General features: G+C 38.5%; 1 protein-coding gene across 1 annotated transcript in view; it reads left to right on the forward strand.

Annotated features, from left to right (window-relative positions):
* The window catches only part of LRRC69 (leucine rich repeat containing 69), a 79380-nt gene that overhangs the window by 51922 nt on the left and 10469 nt on the right, over positions 1-16989 (forward strand). Inside the window, exon 6 of the mRNA XM_040493954.1 lies at positions 5131-5232. Within this exon, the coding sequence (XP_040349888.1) occupies positions 5131-5232 (102 nt within the window). The remainder of the gene's footprint in view (positions 1-5130; positions 5233-16989) is intronic.

A 16989-nucleotide genomic window follows, 5' to 3' on the forward strand; every position in this document is an offset into this window, starting at 1 on the left:
GTGTGTGTGTGTGTGTGTGTGTGTGTGTGTGTGTGTGTGTGTGTGTGTTTAGAGCCTGGAGTTTAGTTATCTCCCTCCTTCCAGGCTTCTCTTGGCCTCCTCTCTTCAACTCCTTCTAAGGGTATTCTCTTGGGACAAGTATCCAGCAGATACTAAAGGATCCTCACTTGAGGTCACTTTGTGCCTGTTTTCACTCCCACTTGTACAGGGTGTGTGAGACAAGGGTTCCCAGAAGAGAGTTTTTGGCTTTCTTATGTTCAAATGATATCATCAGCCTACTCATTACACAATTCTGATTAGATATGAAGTGTATCACTTACTTTCTTGAATTTCTCATTGGTCACAAATCTTATTCATGTCCCTTTTAGAATTGTTAACATATATTTTTTTGAATGCCATAGCCCCACACTTAAAAATCTTTTCCTCTTTGCAAGTTAGGCTTTAGCTTATTTAGAAATTCTAATTCTTCCTAATGGGTAACCCCATGAGTTCTGAAATGGTCTGAAGAGTCCATATTAATTTGCTGTTAGCCTACTTATCACTTCTGGTTTGGTCATTATTAAATCCTAGCCTCCTTTCTCCTTGTTTACATTAACGGTGTTCTTGCTAAACCAGATCCTTCTGATCTCCCTCACTACTTTCCAGAAGTTTCAAGAAGGTAGAACTGACAACATGGTGGGAGATTTGATGTGGCTGATCAGGAAAAGGAAAGAGGAAAATTTGGAGGAAACATGAGTTCAGTTTCAGATGTTAGACTTTTTAGTCATTGTGGGACTTCCAGCAGGAGATTTTTCATAGACACCCAAATATTTGAGAGAATTACTCAGGGAGTTCATTTGTAAAGGTGGTTGATACAAGCAACCTTCAGCTTGTGGTGCCTGGGTGGCTCAGCCAATTAAGCAACCAGCTCTTGGTTTTGGTTCAGGTCATGATCTCATGGTTTGTGAGTTTGAGCCCCATGTTGGGCTCTATGCTGACAGTACAGACTCTGCTTGGGATTCTCTCTCTCCCTCTCTCTCTGCCCCTCCTCCACTCACACTTTCTCTGTCTCAAAATGAATAAATAAACTTTAAAAAAAACAAGGAACCTTCAGTGCAGAGCACCTTGAATCCTTGATTTTAATGAGTTTTTCAGTGTTTACTTCAACAAACCACCTCCACTCTCACGTCTGGATCTTTTCTTCTTTTTTGTTAAAGTTTATTTATTTTTTGAGAGAGGGAGGGGGAGACAAAGAAGGGGGCAGAGAGAGAGGGAGAGAGAGAATCCCAAGTAGGATCCACGTTGCCAACATAGAGCCTTATGTGGTGCTCGATCTCATGAATTGCAAGATCATGACCTGAGCTGAAACCAAGAGTGGGACACTTAACCAAACTGAGCCACTCAGGTGCCCCTTATGTCTGGATCTTAACATCATCTTCATCTGCTCTAAATTGGAAGAATTAAAGTCCAAGATGGCAGTTTGAGCACTGGTTCCTTCTATGTTCCAGTTCCCTATTGCTTTATAGCCATATCTTTTCTTCTGGGTCACTGAGACTTCACATCCCTTTACTTCTCCTTTTACTCCTGGTTAATTGAAACATTGTACTATCATTTCTTTTTCTATCTAGTCTAGATCATTAAGTCCAAATCATTTGCTCTTTAGTACATGCAATGCATTCATTCCCTTGCTTTCTGATGCACAATTCTCAGTGTTGGATCTGGGCTACTGAGTGCTAAATGGAAGCACAAAATATATGGACGGGAAAAACCACAACTGTGTGGATTCCAGTAGGTCATCCCTCAGCACCTCTGTCTCTGGCCAGGTTTCTCTTCAAAAACCTGTAGCATATTCCCAGCTTTCACCACCTTCTTCATGCCTTTTTCCACAATGACACCTTGCTTCACAACTCAGTTAACAGATGGTCTTACTCTTTATTTTTAAGACAAAATTGAAGGCATCATGTCTGATTCCTTCAGTGATCCAAACCTGCACCTTCAAACTTATCCATGCCTACATTTATACCTCCTTTCCTGTGGCCACAGAGGAGGAAATAATGCAAAGATGTTAGTATTCAAAGGTCATTTTGTGTTCACCTGATCGTTATTATTTCAATTATCCTTTTTCTCTCCTTTACATTAATCTATGTTGGCATTTACCTTCTACATGCTCAAGTGACCCTTATCTTAGAAAAGTAAAAAAAAAAAAAAAAACCCTCATTTTAACCTTTATTCCTCTGCAGCTGCCAGTCCCTTCTCCAGATATGACAGGTCAGTGAATGCTTATGATGTTCCAACTTCAACACTACTTTGGACCTGATAATTCTTTGTTGTTGGGGCTGTCCTATGCATTGTAGGATGCCTAGCAGCACCCCTGGCCTTTGCTAATTAGATGCCAGCAATACTTCCCCTTACCCAGTTATGACAACCAAAAATGTCTGTAAATCTCTGTTGTGGTGGAGGGGCAAAATTGTTTCAGTTGAGATAAAACTCATAACTCTTTAAAAAAAACTTTTTTTAGTGTCTATTTATTTTTGAGAGACAGAGAGAGACAGAGCATGAGTGGAGGAGGAGCAGAGAGAGAGGGAGACACAGAATCCCAAGCAGGCTCCTGGCTCTGAGCTGTCAGCACAGAGCCCAATGTGGGGTTGGAACCCACAAACCGTGAGATCATGACCTGAGCTGAAGTTGGATGCTTAATTGACTGAGCCAACCAGGCGCCCCGTAAAAAAAATTTTTTTTAACGTTTATTCATTTGTGAGAGACAGAGAGAGACAGAACATGAGTGGGGGAAGGGCACAGAGAGAGAATGGGAGACACAGGATCCAAAGCAGGCTCCAGGCTCTGAGCTGTCAGGACAGAGCCCAGCTGGGGCTCAAACTCAGAAACCACGAGATCATGACCTGAGCTGAAGTCGGCTGCCCAACTGAGTGAGCCACCCAGGTGCCCCAAAACTGATAGCTCTTATTGAGTAAGCACATGCAAAGAGACTCTGACAAGCTGTAACAACATTTTACTAATAGAAGATAATGTAACTGATTTTGCTACTGGACAAAAATATTGTTCTATTAAGTTACTAGGCTGACAGGAAATCCAGTAGTGAACAGAAAGAGAGGGTAGAAAAAATGTTTTTTTCTGAATATTCTGGGGAATATTCAGAGTGGACATTGAGAGATTTTGTCACTTTGCAAAACACATGCTAATGAATTTCAGTAATTAATTTCATTAGGATCACCTCCTTTAAAATTTTTTTTTCTACGTTTTTATTTATTTTTGGGACAGAGAGAGACAGAGCATGAACGGGGGAGGGGCAGAGAGAGAGGGAGACACAGAATCGGAAACAGGCTCCAGGCTCTGAGCCATCAGCCCAGAGCCTGACACGGGGCTCGAACTCCCGGACCGCGAGATCGTGACCTGGCTGAAGTCGGACGCTTAACCGACTGTGCCACCCAGGCGCCCAGGATCACCTCCTTTTAAAATATGTGTGGTAAGTTAGCAAACTGAATAACTCATTACCATGTATGATGGAAGTGTAGTGACAGGATTTGAAGGAAGAAAAGCATGATTTCATATAGAGAAATGTATGCTCTTTGAAGCACAGTTCAACTTGAAATGATGTTAATGATGTTTACACATACCAAGATATTCAAGTTTGTATCTGTTTTAAATTTTTTTTTTCAACGTTTATTTTATTTTTGGGACAGAGAGAGACAGAGCATGAACGGGGGAGGAGCAGAGAGAGAGGGAGACACAGAATCGGAAACAGGCTCCAGGCTCTGAGCCATCAGCCCAGAGCCTGATGCGGGGCTCGAACTCACGGACCGCGAGATCGTGACCTGGCTGAAGTCGGACGCTTAACCGACTGCGCCACCCAGGCGCCCCAAGTTTGTATCTGTTTTGAAAAAAGTGGCTATGAGTTTGGTTATAAATTATGGACTGTTGTTCTTTAGGACAGAAAGAAAACTATGATGGTTCCGTTAAGCACAGGGAGTGCTTTCTTCATTTCAACACGCTCAGCACTGACTGGGGGCTACCATTGGATTCAACTGTCTAGGTTGCTCCCTCATGGTGGGCAACATAGGAAGCTGCGTTAGGAAAGGCAGAATGTCTGTGGTGGGACCAGGAGACAAGGTGATTCCAACATGGCCTTGAGCTCTGTGTTTTATTTCAAAATCTTGTCTGTGTTGTAGAGATTTCTGGAGACTTTTGAGACCTAGTGACATGACATGCTGGAAAGATGTTTTAAATCAATTATTTTAGTTTATTGAATGCTTGCTATGTTTCAAACCCTAGGCAGAATTCAGGGAACTATCTGTAACTTTCCTGTAAGTGTGAGACACAGCGGTGTGATGATGTCAGCGCATCCTGGCTCATAAGAACCAATTTTCCATATTTCTCCCCAGCTCTGTGTTTTGTGACTGTAATCGCTATGGTAGAAGTAGTTATACTAAGGATAAGGAACCAAAATATGCCACAAATCAGGGCTTTAAAAAAATTATATTCTTTCCAGAGAACTGTTTTACCAGCACACCACCAAAGATGGGTCTTCTTTTTTTTCCATTTCAAAGCTAAAACTGAAGTTCAGGAAAGTAATTCCCTAAAGTGAGTTTAACTTTGAAAACCACATGAGTTCCTGGGAGGCAAGGCACACTATTAGTATGAGAGAATCCCTTATATTTCTACTCAAATGGTAGAGTCCAGTTGAGGTTAGGTTTTATTCATAGGGTGTTTTGATTTTCCTTTGTTTCTCTTACCTTTCTTACTGAACATAAATGGGTCATGGTTCACAGTCTTTCAGGCCTGGATTTTGGTGTAAATTAGAATGTTATTTTTCATCATACTTGGTTTTCTAACAAATATATTATTTGCAAAATATTCCCAGCATTTGATTATTTAACTAACCCCTATTCTATTACTAATCAGTTCTGTTATCCTCAACAAGTTTCCTCTGCTGTCTAGTATTGGGGATGCCACCAGGGACCTCTAAGGTCAATGCCATTCATTCCAGCATGAAGACCTTTATGCTTTTAACAATAGAATATTTCCATGTGAAAATACTAACATGGAATATAAGTTCTAAATAAAGTAAGATGAGCCTCAAAAGTGAAGTTTGTTATTTTATGATTAAATGAAGTTTTTATTTTGTTTTGAAAGTTTCAGAACCTGAAGCTGAGGGAATTCTACTGTGAAGGAAACCCTCTGTTCCTGAAGGAGCCAGTTACCGCTGTACAACAGGATGATGTCTGGAGTCTACAGGTGAAGCCTTATACCATTCACACAGCTCTTGAAACTAAAGCTATGATTTAAGTTTTAAAGAGTTTTCTTTTAAAGCATTCTTGCCAAACTGGTAAATGATTACAGCAGCCCTAGTCCATTGGCAATGTGGATCCTAGACATAATCTCTTTGACTGGCTTATAGAATCCAATGTAATACTGATTTCTAGAGTGACCAAATTTGGAGAAATGGAAACATTTTATTGGATGAAAAGAAAAGAGAGGAAGTTATTTTCACTTTAACCTTCCAAGTATTTTTTCAGTATTATTTAAAGGGTGTATTTGATTTGTTTTTACCATGGTTTTTGCCTCTTCCTTCCCATTTTCACTTGTCCCTGTTTCTAGTGGATAAAGGAATCTGACCCAGAAATCATGTTCACTTTAATCAGACAAATTGATGATATTAAAATATGGAATAGAAAAGCGTAGCAGAGGACTCTCTTTGTGTGTTTTTTAGTGACAGATGAATTAAGATTGCAGATCTTCCCACAGTTGAGTATGAGTCTCCATCATGAATTTGGACTTCTCCGATTCTAAGTATTTAACAGGAATGAACTAATTTATGATTTAGTCCTCCGATAACCTTAAAAAGTAGTGCCATTATTGTCCCCCTTTTACTGATAAACTGAGATCAGGGTAAGTTAAATAACTTGTCCATGTTCACAGAGCTAGTATGTGTTAGTATGATGATGCCAACCTAAAAGGTGGGCTTCAGACTCCATGCTTGGAAAGCTCCATTGTCTTAGAAAGAGTCTGCTGGAAGGTGAGGGAAAGGGAAACAGGGCTAGTCCCTTTCTGGAGGAGGTTCTGGTTTGTGGAGGGGACCAAATGAGCAGTCAACCCAATGTGCAGTAGTTTCACTGGGATCCCTTGAGGGCAAGAATGTTGCTGTGTGTCCAGCATGAAGATGCAGAGTGAGAGAGAAGTATTTCTTCCCCCTTTTCTAAAACTATAAGGACCCAGGAGCACAAGAATTTTATGTAGCATGCGCGTGCGTATGCACACACACACACACACACACACACACACGCACAGTTGACCCTTCAACAACATGGGGGTTAGGAGCACAAATCCCCAGGGAGTCAGAAATCATGCATAAATTTTGATTCCTGCAAAATTTAACTACTAATAGTCTACTGTTGATGGAAGTCTTACCAGTAACATAAAGAGTTGATTTACATATTAACACATAACAAGTAGGTGTTAATGTATATATGTATTATGTACTGTATTCTTACAATAAAGTAAGCTAGAGAAAAGTGAAGGTTAAGAAAATCATAAAGAAGAGAAAATACATTTATACTACTATGTTGTATTTATTGAAAAAAAATCATTCGTTTTGAAAAGCAGAGGGACTTAACATTGTGAGTTTTTATAATCAGTGGGGCTTAACTACTGGAACTTTAAAAATCAGCAGCTTAGGTCTGGGGGAACCAAAGGGTGGTAGAAAACTGGTTCCCTGCCCTTAAAGAGACTGCAGTATAACAAACAGCCCCAATGATATGGCATAGAAGCTGCGGTTTGAAAAACACCAGGGGTATGGGAAGGCTATTTGTTTACTTATCTCAGAGCCTCTGCAGCAGGGGCAGGGATCTTTAGGAGACTTTTATAAGAACAAAAGAGCTGACAGGCTCTATTTCCCTCCCCCACCCCCTAGCCTAGATACATGGAGACCTGCAGGAACCAGTACAGTGTGAACACTACCTGGCTTGCTGACAGTGTACCCCATACCCATGAAGTTCTGCAGACTCACCCCTCTAGCCCCAGTCTCCCCGGGAGTTTTCCAAAGTGACTACAGGTCCCCTGACACAGTGGACCTGCACAAAACTTGCTAACACTGTGCACCCCACCCTCGCATTCTCCTATTGACCCACCCCCACCAACCTGTCCTCCACGGGAGTCCAGAGGTGTGCCACAAGTGTGGCATTGTGCAAGCAGCCCCAGTAGGGGCCAGCACCACTCCAAAGTGACTTCTGTCCCAGGGAGTGTGGAAGATAACCACACATACTAGTTGAACTGCAGCTCCAGCAGTGGGCTAGGCCAGATATCTGGTCCCACTATAGGCCCCACCCACCAACAAAAGCTTCCTGGGGGACAACACAGGGAGAGTATCCTGCAGTTTGGTGCAACTGCATCTCTGCCCAAGGCAGCCCCAGATTGGTCCATTAACAACAGGGACCAAACCTTGCCAACAACAGGGAAAGTGAGCCATTGTTGGCAATTCCACTGAAGACAAATGCAGCTCAGCCACAAGAGGAGGGTGCACAAAATATTATGTAGGAGACACCCTTGAAGCTCCAGATTCTGATGAACAGGAGACATTGCACTACAGGGCATCACAGGACATTTCCTTCATAAGGCCATACCTGCAAGAGCAGGAGACATAGTTGATCTTTCTAACACATAGATACAAAGAGACAAAATGAAAAGACAGAGAAATATGTCCAAAATGAAAGACCAGGACAAAATCATAAGAGAGCTAAACCAAATGGAGATGAGTAATATGCCTGGTAGATAATTTAAATTAATGGTCACAAAGATACTCACTGGGCCTGAGAAAAGAATGGAAGATCTCTGTGAGAACCTCAACAAAGGCAAAGAAAATGAAAAAGAACCATTTAGAGATGAATTCAAACGATGAAATTAAAAATAAACTAGAGGAAATAGAGAATAGATTACAGTAGGCAGAAGCATGGATCAGTTGACTTGGAGGACAGAGTAATAGAAGGTAAACATGCTGAACAGGAGAAAGAAAAAGAGATTAGTAAAAATTGAGAATAGATTAAGGGGCCTCAGCAACACCACCAAGCATAATAACATTCACATTATAAGGATACCAGAGGAGAAGAGAGAGAAAAGGAGGCAGAAAATATATTTGCAGAAATAATAGCTGAAAACTTCCCAAATCTGGGGAAGGAAACTAGATCCGAATCTAGGCAGCACAGAAAGCCCCCAACAAAATCAGCCCCAGGAGGTCCACACCGAGAGCATTGTAGTTAAAATGACAAAAAGTAGTGATAAAGAGAAAAATTTAAAAGCAGCAAGAGAAGAGAAATCAGTTACATAGAAGGGAAACACCATAAATCTACGAGCTGATTTTTCAGCAGAAACTTTGTAGGCTGGAAGGGAGTGGCATGTTATATTCAAAGTGCTGAAAGGGAAAAAAACAACAACAACAAACCTTCCATCAGGAATACTCTATAGGAGAGTTAAAGAGTTTCCCAGGCAAACAACCGTTAAAGGAATTCATCACCACTAAACCAGTCTTGTAAGAAATGTTAAAGAGGAATTTTGAGTGGAAAGAAAACACTATAATATAAGCAAGAGTAAGAAAGATAGGATGGATAAAAGCAGCAAAATTAAATATATCTATAAAAATCAAAGGATTCATAAAATCAAAGAATGTGAAGTATGACACTATATACAAAAGACATGGAGGGGAGAGAAGTTAATATTTAGTGCTTTTTAGAATGGGTTCAAACTTAAGTGACCATCAACCTAATATAGACTGTTATATGCATAACATGTTGTATATAAACCTAATGGTAATGACAAAACAAAAAACCAGTAATAGATGCACAAAAAAATTAAAAGAAAAAGGAATCTAAGTATAACACTAAAAAAAGCCTGCAAACCATGAGAGAAGAGAGCAAGAGAAGAAAGGGACAAGGAACAACTACAAAAACAGCTATAAATCAAATAACAAAATGTCAGTAAATACATACCTACCAATAATTAATTTTTTTCATGTTTATTTATTTATTTTGAGAGAGAGAGAGAGCATGTGTGCACACAAGTGGGGGAGGGGCAGAGAGAGAGAGAGAGAGAGACAGAGGGAGAGAGACAGGGACAGAGAGAATCCCAAGCAGGCTCCACACCATCATCACAGAGCTGGCTGTGGGGCTCAAATTCATGAACCATGAGATCATGACCTGAGTCAAAACCAAGAGTTTGACACTTAATTGACTAAACCATCCAGTTGCCCCAGTAAAGGAATTCAAATATATCACTAAAGAAAGCCAGCAAACCATGAGACAATAGAGGAAGAGAAGAAAGTAACAGAGAAGAACTACACAAGCAACCATAAAACAAGTAACAAAATGTCAATAAATACATACCTACCAGCAATTAGTTTGAATGTAAATGGACTAAACACTCTGATAAAAAGACATAGTGTGTCAGAATGGATTAGAAAGCAAGACCTTTCTATATGCTGCCTACCAGGGACTCATTTTAGACCTAAAGATACATGCAGATTGAAAGTGAAGGTGTGGAAGAATACTAATCATGCAAATCGAAAATAAAGCCAGGGTAGCAATATTTATATCAAACAATATAGACTTTAACACAAAAGTTGTAACAAGTGACAAAGAAGGACACTATATAATAATAATAATAATAAAGATTATTATATATAATAATAAAGATTATTATAAAGAAGATATAACAATTGTAAATATTTATGCACCCAACATAAGAGCACCCAAATATATAAGGCAGCTATTAACAAACATGAAGTAATCAGTAGTAATACGATAATAGGGGGGTAATTTAACATCCCACTTATATCAATGGACAGATCATCTAAACAGAAAATCAATAAGGAAAGAGGGGCTTTGAATGATACATTGGCCCAGATGGATCTAATAGAAATATTCAGAACATCCCATCCTAAACTGCAGAATACACGTTCCTTTCAAGTGCACATAGAACATTCTCCAGAATAGATCACATGAGGTCATAAAAGAAGTCTTAAAAAATTAAAAAAAAAATTGAAGTCATATAATGCATCTTTTCCAACCATAATGCTATGGAACTAGAAATCAACTACAATAAAAAATCTAGAAAGAACACAAATGCTTGGATGTTAAATAATGTGCTACTAAACAATGAGTGGACCAACCAAGAAATCAAAGAGGAAATAAAAAAAAATACATGGAGACAAATGAAAATGAAAACACAATGGTCCAAAATTTGGGGGATGCAGAAAAAGCTGTTCTAAGAGGAAAATTTATAGCAATACAGGCCTATATGAAGAAGCAAGACAAATCTCAGACTAACCTAAAGAAGAAAAAGAAGAACAAACAAAAACAAAACAAAACAAAAAAGAACAAAGCCCCAAGCAGTAGAAGGAAGGAAATAATACAGATTAGAGTAGAAACAATGCAATAGAAACTAAGAAAACCAAAACCAAATAAACAAACAAACAACAATAAAAATACCCATAGAACAGATCAATGAAACCAAGAACTGGTTCTTTGAAAAGATCAACATTGATAAACCTTTAGCCAGATTCATAATGAGAGAGAGAGAGAGAGAGAGGGAGACAGAGAGATACAACTCAAAATCAGAAATGAAAGAGAAGAAATAACAAACAGCACAAAAATACAAAGTATTATAAGAGAATAGTGTGAAAGATTATAGCCAACAAATTAGCCCAAAGGAGATGAATAAATTCCTAGAAACATACCTCCTAAAGCTGAATCAGGAAGAAATAAAAAATTGGAACAGACTGATTACCAGTGATGCAATTGAATCAGTAATCAAAAAACAAACAAACAAAAACCAAAACAACTCTCAACAAACAAAAGTTCAAATGGCTTCACAGGTGAATTCTACCAAGCATTTAAAGAAGAGTACCTAGTCTCCTCAAACAATTACAAAAAAATAGAAGAGGAAGGAAGGTTTCCAAATTCATTCTATAAGGCCAGCATTACATTGATACCAAAGCCAAATTAAGAAACTACAAAAAAAAGAGAGCTACAGGGCAATATCTCTGATGAACATAGATGCAAAAATCTTAAACAAAATATTAGCGAACAATCCAAAAATACATTAAAAAATTCATTCACCACAATCAAGTGGGATTTATTTCTAGAATGCAAGAGTGGTGCAATATTTGCAAACCAATTAATAGGATACATTACGTCAGCAAGATAAGGAGTAAAAACCATATAGTTATTTCAATGGATGCAGAAAAAGCATTTGACAAAGTACAATATCCATCCATGATAAAAAAACTCTCAACAAAGTAGGTTAGGGGGAACATCCCTCAACATAATAAAGGCCATATATGAAAAATTCATAACAGGGGCGCCTGGGTGGCGCAGTCGGTTAAGCGTCCCACTTCAGCCAGGTCACGATCTCGCGGTCCGTGAGTTCGAGCCCCGCGTCGGGCTCTGGGCTGATGGCTCGGAGCCTGGAGCCTGGAGCCTGTTTCCGAATCTGTGTCTCCCTCTCTCTCTGCCCCTCCCCTGTTCATGCTCTGTCTCTCTCTGTCCCAAAAATAAATAAAAAACGTTGAAAAAAAATATTTAAAAAAAAATTCATAACAGACACCATACTCAATGGGAAAAAACTGACAGCTTTCCCCCTAAGATCAGAAACAAGACAAGGATGTCTGCTCTCACCTCTTTTATTCAACCTGGTACTAGAAGTCCTAGCTGCAGCCAGCAGACAAGAAAAGAAGTAAAAGACATCTGAATTGGTAATGAAGAAGTAAAAGTTTCACTATTTGCAGATGGCATGATACTGTATATAGAAAACCCTAAAGACCACCAGTAAGCTGCTATAAATGATAAATGAATTTAGTAAATTCTCAGGATACAAAATCAATATACAGAAATCTGTTGCATTTCTATACACTAATAACAAGGCAGCAGAAATAGAAATTCATTGAATAAACACTTTTATTTATAATCACACCAAAAATAATAAAATACCTAGGGCAAACTTAACCAAAGAAGTGAAGACCTATACTCTGAAAACTATAGTACATTAATGAAAAAAATTGAAGATGACATAAACAAATGGGAAGATAGTCCATGGTCATGGACTGGGAGAATAAATCTTGTTAAAATAGCCATACTACCCAAAGCAATCTGAAGATTAAATGTAATCCCTATAGAAATACCAACAGCATTTTTCACAGAACTAGAACATCTTAAAATTCGTATGGAACCATAAAAGACCACAAATAGCCAAAGCAATCTTAAAAAAGGAGAAAAAACTGGAGGAATCTCAATCCCAGATCTCAAGATACACTACAAAGCTACAGTAATCAAAAAGTATGGTACTGGCACAAAAATAGACACATAGATCAATGGAACAGAACCCAGAGTCCAGTAATAAACTCATAATTATATGGTCAACTAATCTACAACAAAAGAGGCAAGAATATGCCATGAAAAAAAGACAAATGGTATTGGGAAAAGTGGATAGTTACATGCAAAAGATTGCAACTGAGTCACATTCTTATACCATTTACAAAAATAAACGGAAAATGGATTAAAGACTTAAATGTGAGACCTGAAACCATAAAAATCTAGAAGAGAGCACAGGCAGTAATTTCTCTGACATTGGCTGTAGCAGCATTTTTCTTGATATTTCTCCTAAGGCAAGGGAAACAAAAGCAAAAATAAACTCTTGGGACTACATCAAAATCCAAAGCTTCTGCACAGCAAAGGAATCAATCAACAAAACAAAAAGACAATGTACTGAATGAGAGGAGATATATGCAGACAATATATCTGATAAGGGGTTAATATCCAAAAAATGTAAAGAACTTCTATAACTCAACACTGAAACAACAAATAATCCAATTAAAAATGGGCAGAATACATGAGTAAATATTTTCCCAAAGAAGATACACAGAAGGCCAAGAGACACATGAAATGATGTGCTCGACATCACTCATCATCAGGGAAATGCAAGTCATAACCACAATGAGATACCACCTCACACCTGTCAGAATGTCTAAAATCAAAAACACCTGAAGCAACATCTGTTGGTGAGGAAGTGGAGAAAAAGGAACCCTGTGCACTGTTGGTGGGAATGCAAGCTGGTGCAGCCACTCTGGAAAACAATATGGAGGCTCCTCAAAAAATTAAAAATAGAATTACCCTATGATCCAGTAATTCCACTAGTCGGTATTTACCCAAAGAACACAAAAACACTAAAACAAAAAGATATATGCACCCTACATTTATTGCAGTATTATTTACAATAGCCAAATTATGGATCCATTGATAGATAATAAAAAGATGTGAAATACACACACACACACACACACACACACACACGTATCTACACACACAGTCGAATATTACTCAGCCTTAAAAAGAAATGAAATCTTGCCATTTGCAACAACGTGGATAGATCTAGAGGGAATAATGCTAAGTGAAGTAGGTCAGTCAGAGAAATACTGCATGATTTCACTCATGTGGAATTTAATAAAAAAAATTAACAAAGAAAAACGAGACAAAAAAAACCCAAACTCGTAAATATAGAGAACAATCTGGTGGTTGCCAGAGGGGCGGTAGGTGGAGATGGGTGAAATACGGGAAGAAGATTAAGAGTACATTTATTGTGGTGAGCTCTGAGTTATGGATAGAATTGTTGAATTACTATATTGTACACCTGAAAGTAATATAACACTGTATGTTATACTGGAATTTAAAATAAATAAATAGAAAGGAAGGAAGGAAGGAAGGAAGGAAGGAAGGAAGGAAGGAAGGAGAGGGAGAGGAGAAGGGAGGAGAGGAGAGGAGAGGAAAGGAATCAACATATGACTAGATCCACACAATTCAAACCTGTGTTGTTTAAAAGGGTCAGTTGGTGGTGCCTGGGTGGCTCAGTCGGTTGAGCGTCCGACTTCAGCTCAGGTCACAATCTCGTGGTCCGTGAGTTTGAGCCCCGCGTCGGGCTCTGGGCTGATGGCTCAGAACCTGGAGCCTGCTTCCGATTCTGTGTCTCCCTCTCTCTGCCCCTCCCCCATTCATGCTCTGTCTCTCTCTGTCTCAAAAATTAAAAAAGTTAATAAAAACAATTAAAAGGGTCAATTGTACTTAGTAGAAAAAATGATTTTTACTTATATTAATAATTTGGGTATTTTTAAAAGTATCTCTAAGATTTTTTTCTTAGAAATGTGCCAAATTTATTATACATTTTATATTTGTACTTAATCCTTTTTACTGGATATTTGGGTAACGTTACTGATTTACACTACTTTAAAAAATATTTTTTTTTTTTAATTTTTTTTTTCAACGTTTATTTATTTTTGGGACAGAGAGAGACAGAGCATGAAGGGGGGAGGGGCAGAGAGAGAGGGAGTCACAGAATCAGAAGCAGGCTCCAGGCTCTGAGCCATCAGCCCAGAGCCTGACGCGGGGCTCGAACTCACGGACCGCGAGATCGTGACCTGGCTGAAGTCGGACGCTTAACCGACTGCGCCACCCAGGCGCCCCTAAAAAATATTTTTTAAGAGTTTTAATTTTTTTAGTAACCTCTACACCAAGTGTGGGGCTTGAACTCATAACCCCTGAGATCAAGAGTCACATGCTCCACCAACTGAGCCATTCAGTTTGTATTTTTTAAAATTAATTTATTTATTTTGGGGAGTGGGGGAGGGACAGAGCAGAAGGGAGAGGGAATCCCAAGTAGGCTCTGCACTGTCTCCACAAATCATGAGATCATGACCTGAGACGAAATCGAGTCAGATGCTTAACCAAACTGAGCCACCTAGGTGCCCCTGAGGCGCCCTGATTTAAGTACTTTATCTGTCAAAGAATTGTAGCGCTTTGATTTAGGCTATGCCTTGGTTAGGATTTTATTTTTAAGCTTATTTATTTATTTATTTAGAGAGAGAGACAGAGAGAGAGAGAGAGAGGGAGGGGAGAGAGAGTCACAAGCAGGTTCCGTGCTGTCAGTGCAGAGCCCAATGCCGGGCTCAATCTCACGAACTGTGAGATCATGACATGAGCCGAAATCAAGAGTCGGAGACCCAACTAATTGAGCTACCCAGGCACCTCTATTTTTTTTTTTTTTTTAATTTTTAGAGACAGAGAGTGCACAAGTTGGGAGAGAGACCTTTACTTTTAAGAGATGTCCTAAAAAATACTGTTGGTCATGCCAATAGTATCTTACTTTATATATACTAGCAGTTCCAAGTAATAACTTTATATTTCAGTGGTATATGTTATTCTTCCAAAGTAACATATTGGCAGCAAGTAGGAGAATAATATAATTAATGGGTAATATAAGAGTTATCAAGAGACATATCAAGTGCAACAAACATGTTTGGTTCCAGAAATCATAAATGGAAAAAGTGAACTGTATGAATTGTGACCTTTTTATAGGTCCCATGTATTCCAACAAATTTTTCTACCATCTGCTGTTTTGGGGAGTGAATCCTTATTTATTAGTTTTCTGCTTTATAGTGAGACCTAGCCTTTGAGTTCTGGTAGCTAAAAACTTACCTCTAAAATCATTATTTCACTCTGAATCACACACTATGCTGTGTGTAAGTAGTTAAAGAAAAGGTGATAATAGACATCTAATTTAGAAGTCCTAGTAATATTAGTGTGAATGAGTAATTCTTTCAGAAAGGATAATCTTTTTATGTCACCATTCAGGAAAAAGAGCTAAAATGAGTAGGAGGTTATTCTGCTGAAGGATCAGACAGTTAGGGAGACTGTGCATAAAGGCAGTTTTCTCAGTTTCTCAGATGCTTATTAGGTGGAATAGACAGAGTAATAAGGAACAGGGAGACAGCGATTTATAGGATTTTGTTGTTATTTTTTTAAGATTTTAATTGGGCACATGAGTGAGGATTATGTATGTACATATGTATGTATGTATTTCCAAAGATTCCTGTTAGAGCCTATTGTGGACCATTTTAACACCAGTGGGAAATCTTTCACTTTGGCCAGAAAAAAACAGTTCCATAAATTATTAAAATTCATGCAATGTTTGTGGAACATTTATACAGGGCTTCCATGCTACCAGCACAAGAGGCTCAGTTAGCAGAGTAAATCAAATATTTGTTTTATTTGCTTGCTCAGTGAAGATTTGATTTTATGTATTATATAGTATTTTACTGTAAAATGACGACGTTGTTGATGGTCATGGCAAAAGCCAGCTTATATTTTCTAGCCACCCTTTTGTTATTTAATATTATAATTATTACCAAAAGTTAAGTTTCTGGACATGGCTGTGTGGATAGGTTTAATACAGATTGAATTCAGACATTTGGGTAATAGAAATCAGTGCTCTTTGCTAATATGACTATTCAGGTACTCACTGAAGTAGGTAACTTAGACCAGTGCACCTTAAAGTTGAACAGGCATACTGATTACCTGGAGAAACTTGTTAAATTGCAGATTCTGATTCAGTAGGTCTGGAATATAGCTGGAAGTCTGAATTTCTAATAGGTTTCCAGATGATGCAGATTCTGGTCCTTGAGTCACAGTTTAAGTTCTAAGGATTTAGACATTAGTAAATATGACAGACTCAGTTATTGAGTCCAGTATGAATATTTGCACAGTCCTTGCTGCTTGTAATGAGAGGTATAAAATTTGAACCTAAACTTGAATAATGTAATTTTTTTAATTTTGGATTTATCTTTTAAAAAATTATTATTGTTTTTATTTTGAGAGAGAAAGAGAGCAGGTGTGAGTGGGGGAGGAGCAGAGAGAGAGGGAGAGAGAATTCCAAGCAGGCTCCATGCTGTCAGTGCATAGCCTGACACAGGGCTCTGTCTTACAAACTGTAAGATCATGACCTGAACCAAAACCAAGAGTTGGATGCTTAACTGACTGAGCCACAGGCACCCCAATTATGTAAAGTTTTAATAATTTGGATTCCTCTATGTAAGAGAGATAGAAATATTAAGATGGAAGTAACTTCCTTTTCTTTCTTTCTTTCTTTCTTTCTTTCTTTCTTTCTTTCTTTCTTTCTTTC

The sequence above is a fragment of the Herpailurus yagouaroundi genome, unplaced genomic scaffold (genome assembly GCF_014898765.1).
Source record: "Herpailurus yagouaroundi ecotype Mexico unplaced genomic scaffold, PumYag 186, whole genome shotgun sequence".
Taxonomy (NCBI): Eukaryota; Metazoa; Chordata; class Mammalia; order Carnivora; family Felidae; genus Herpailurus; species Herpailurus yagouaroundi.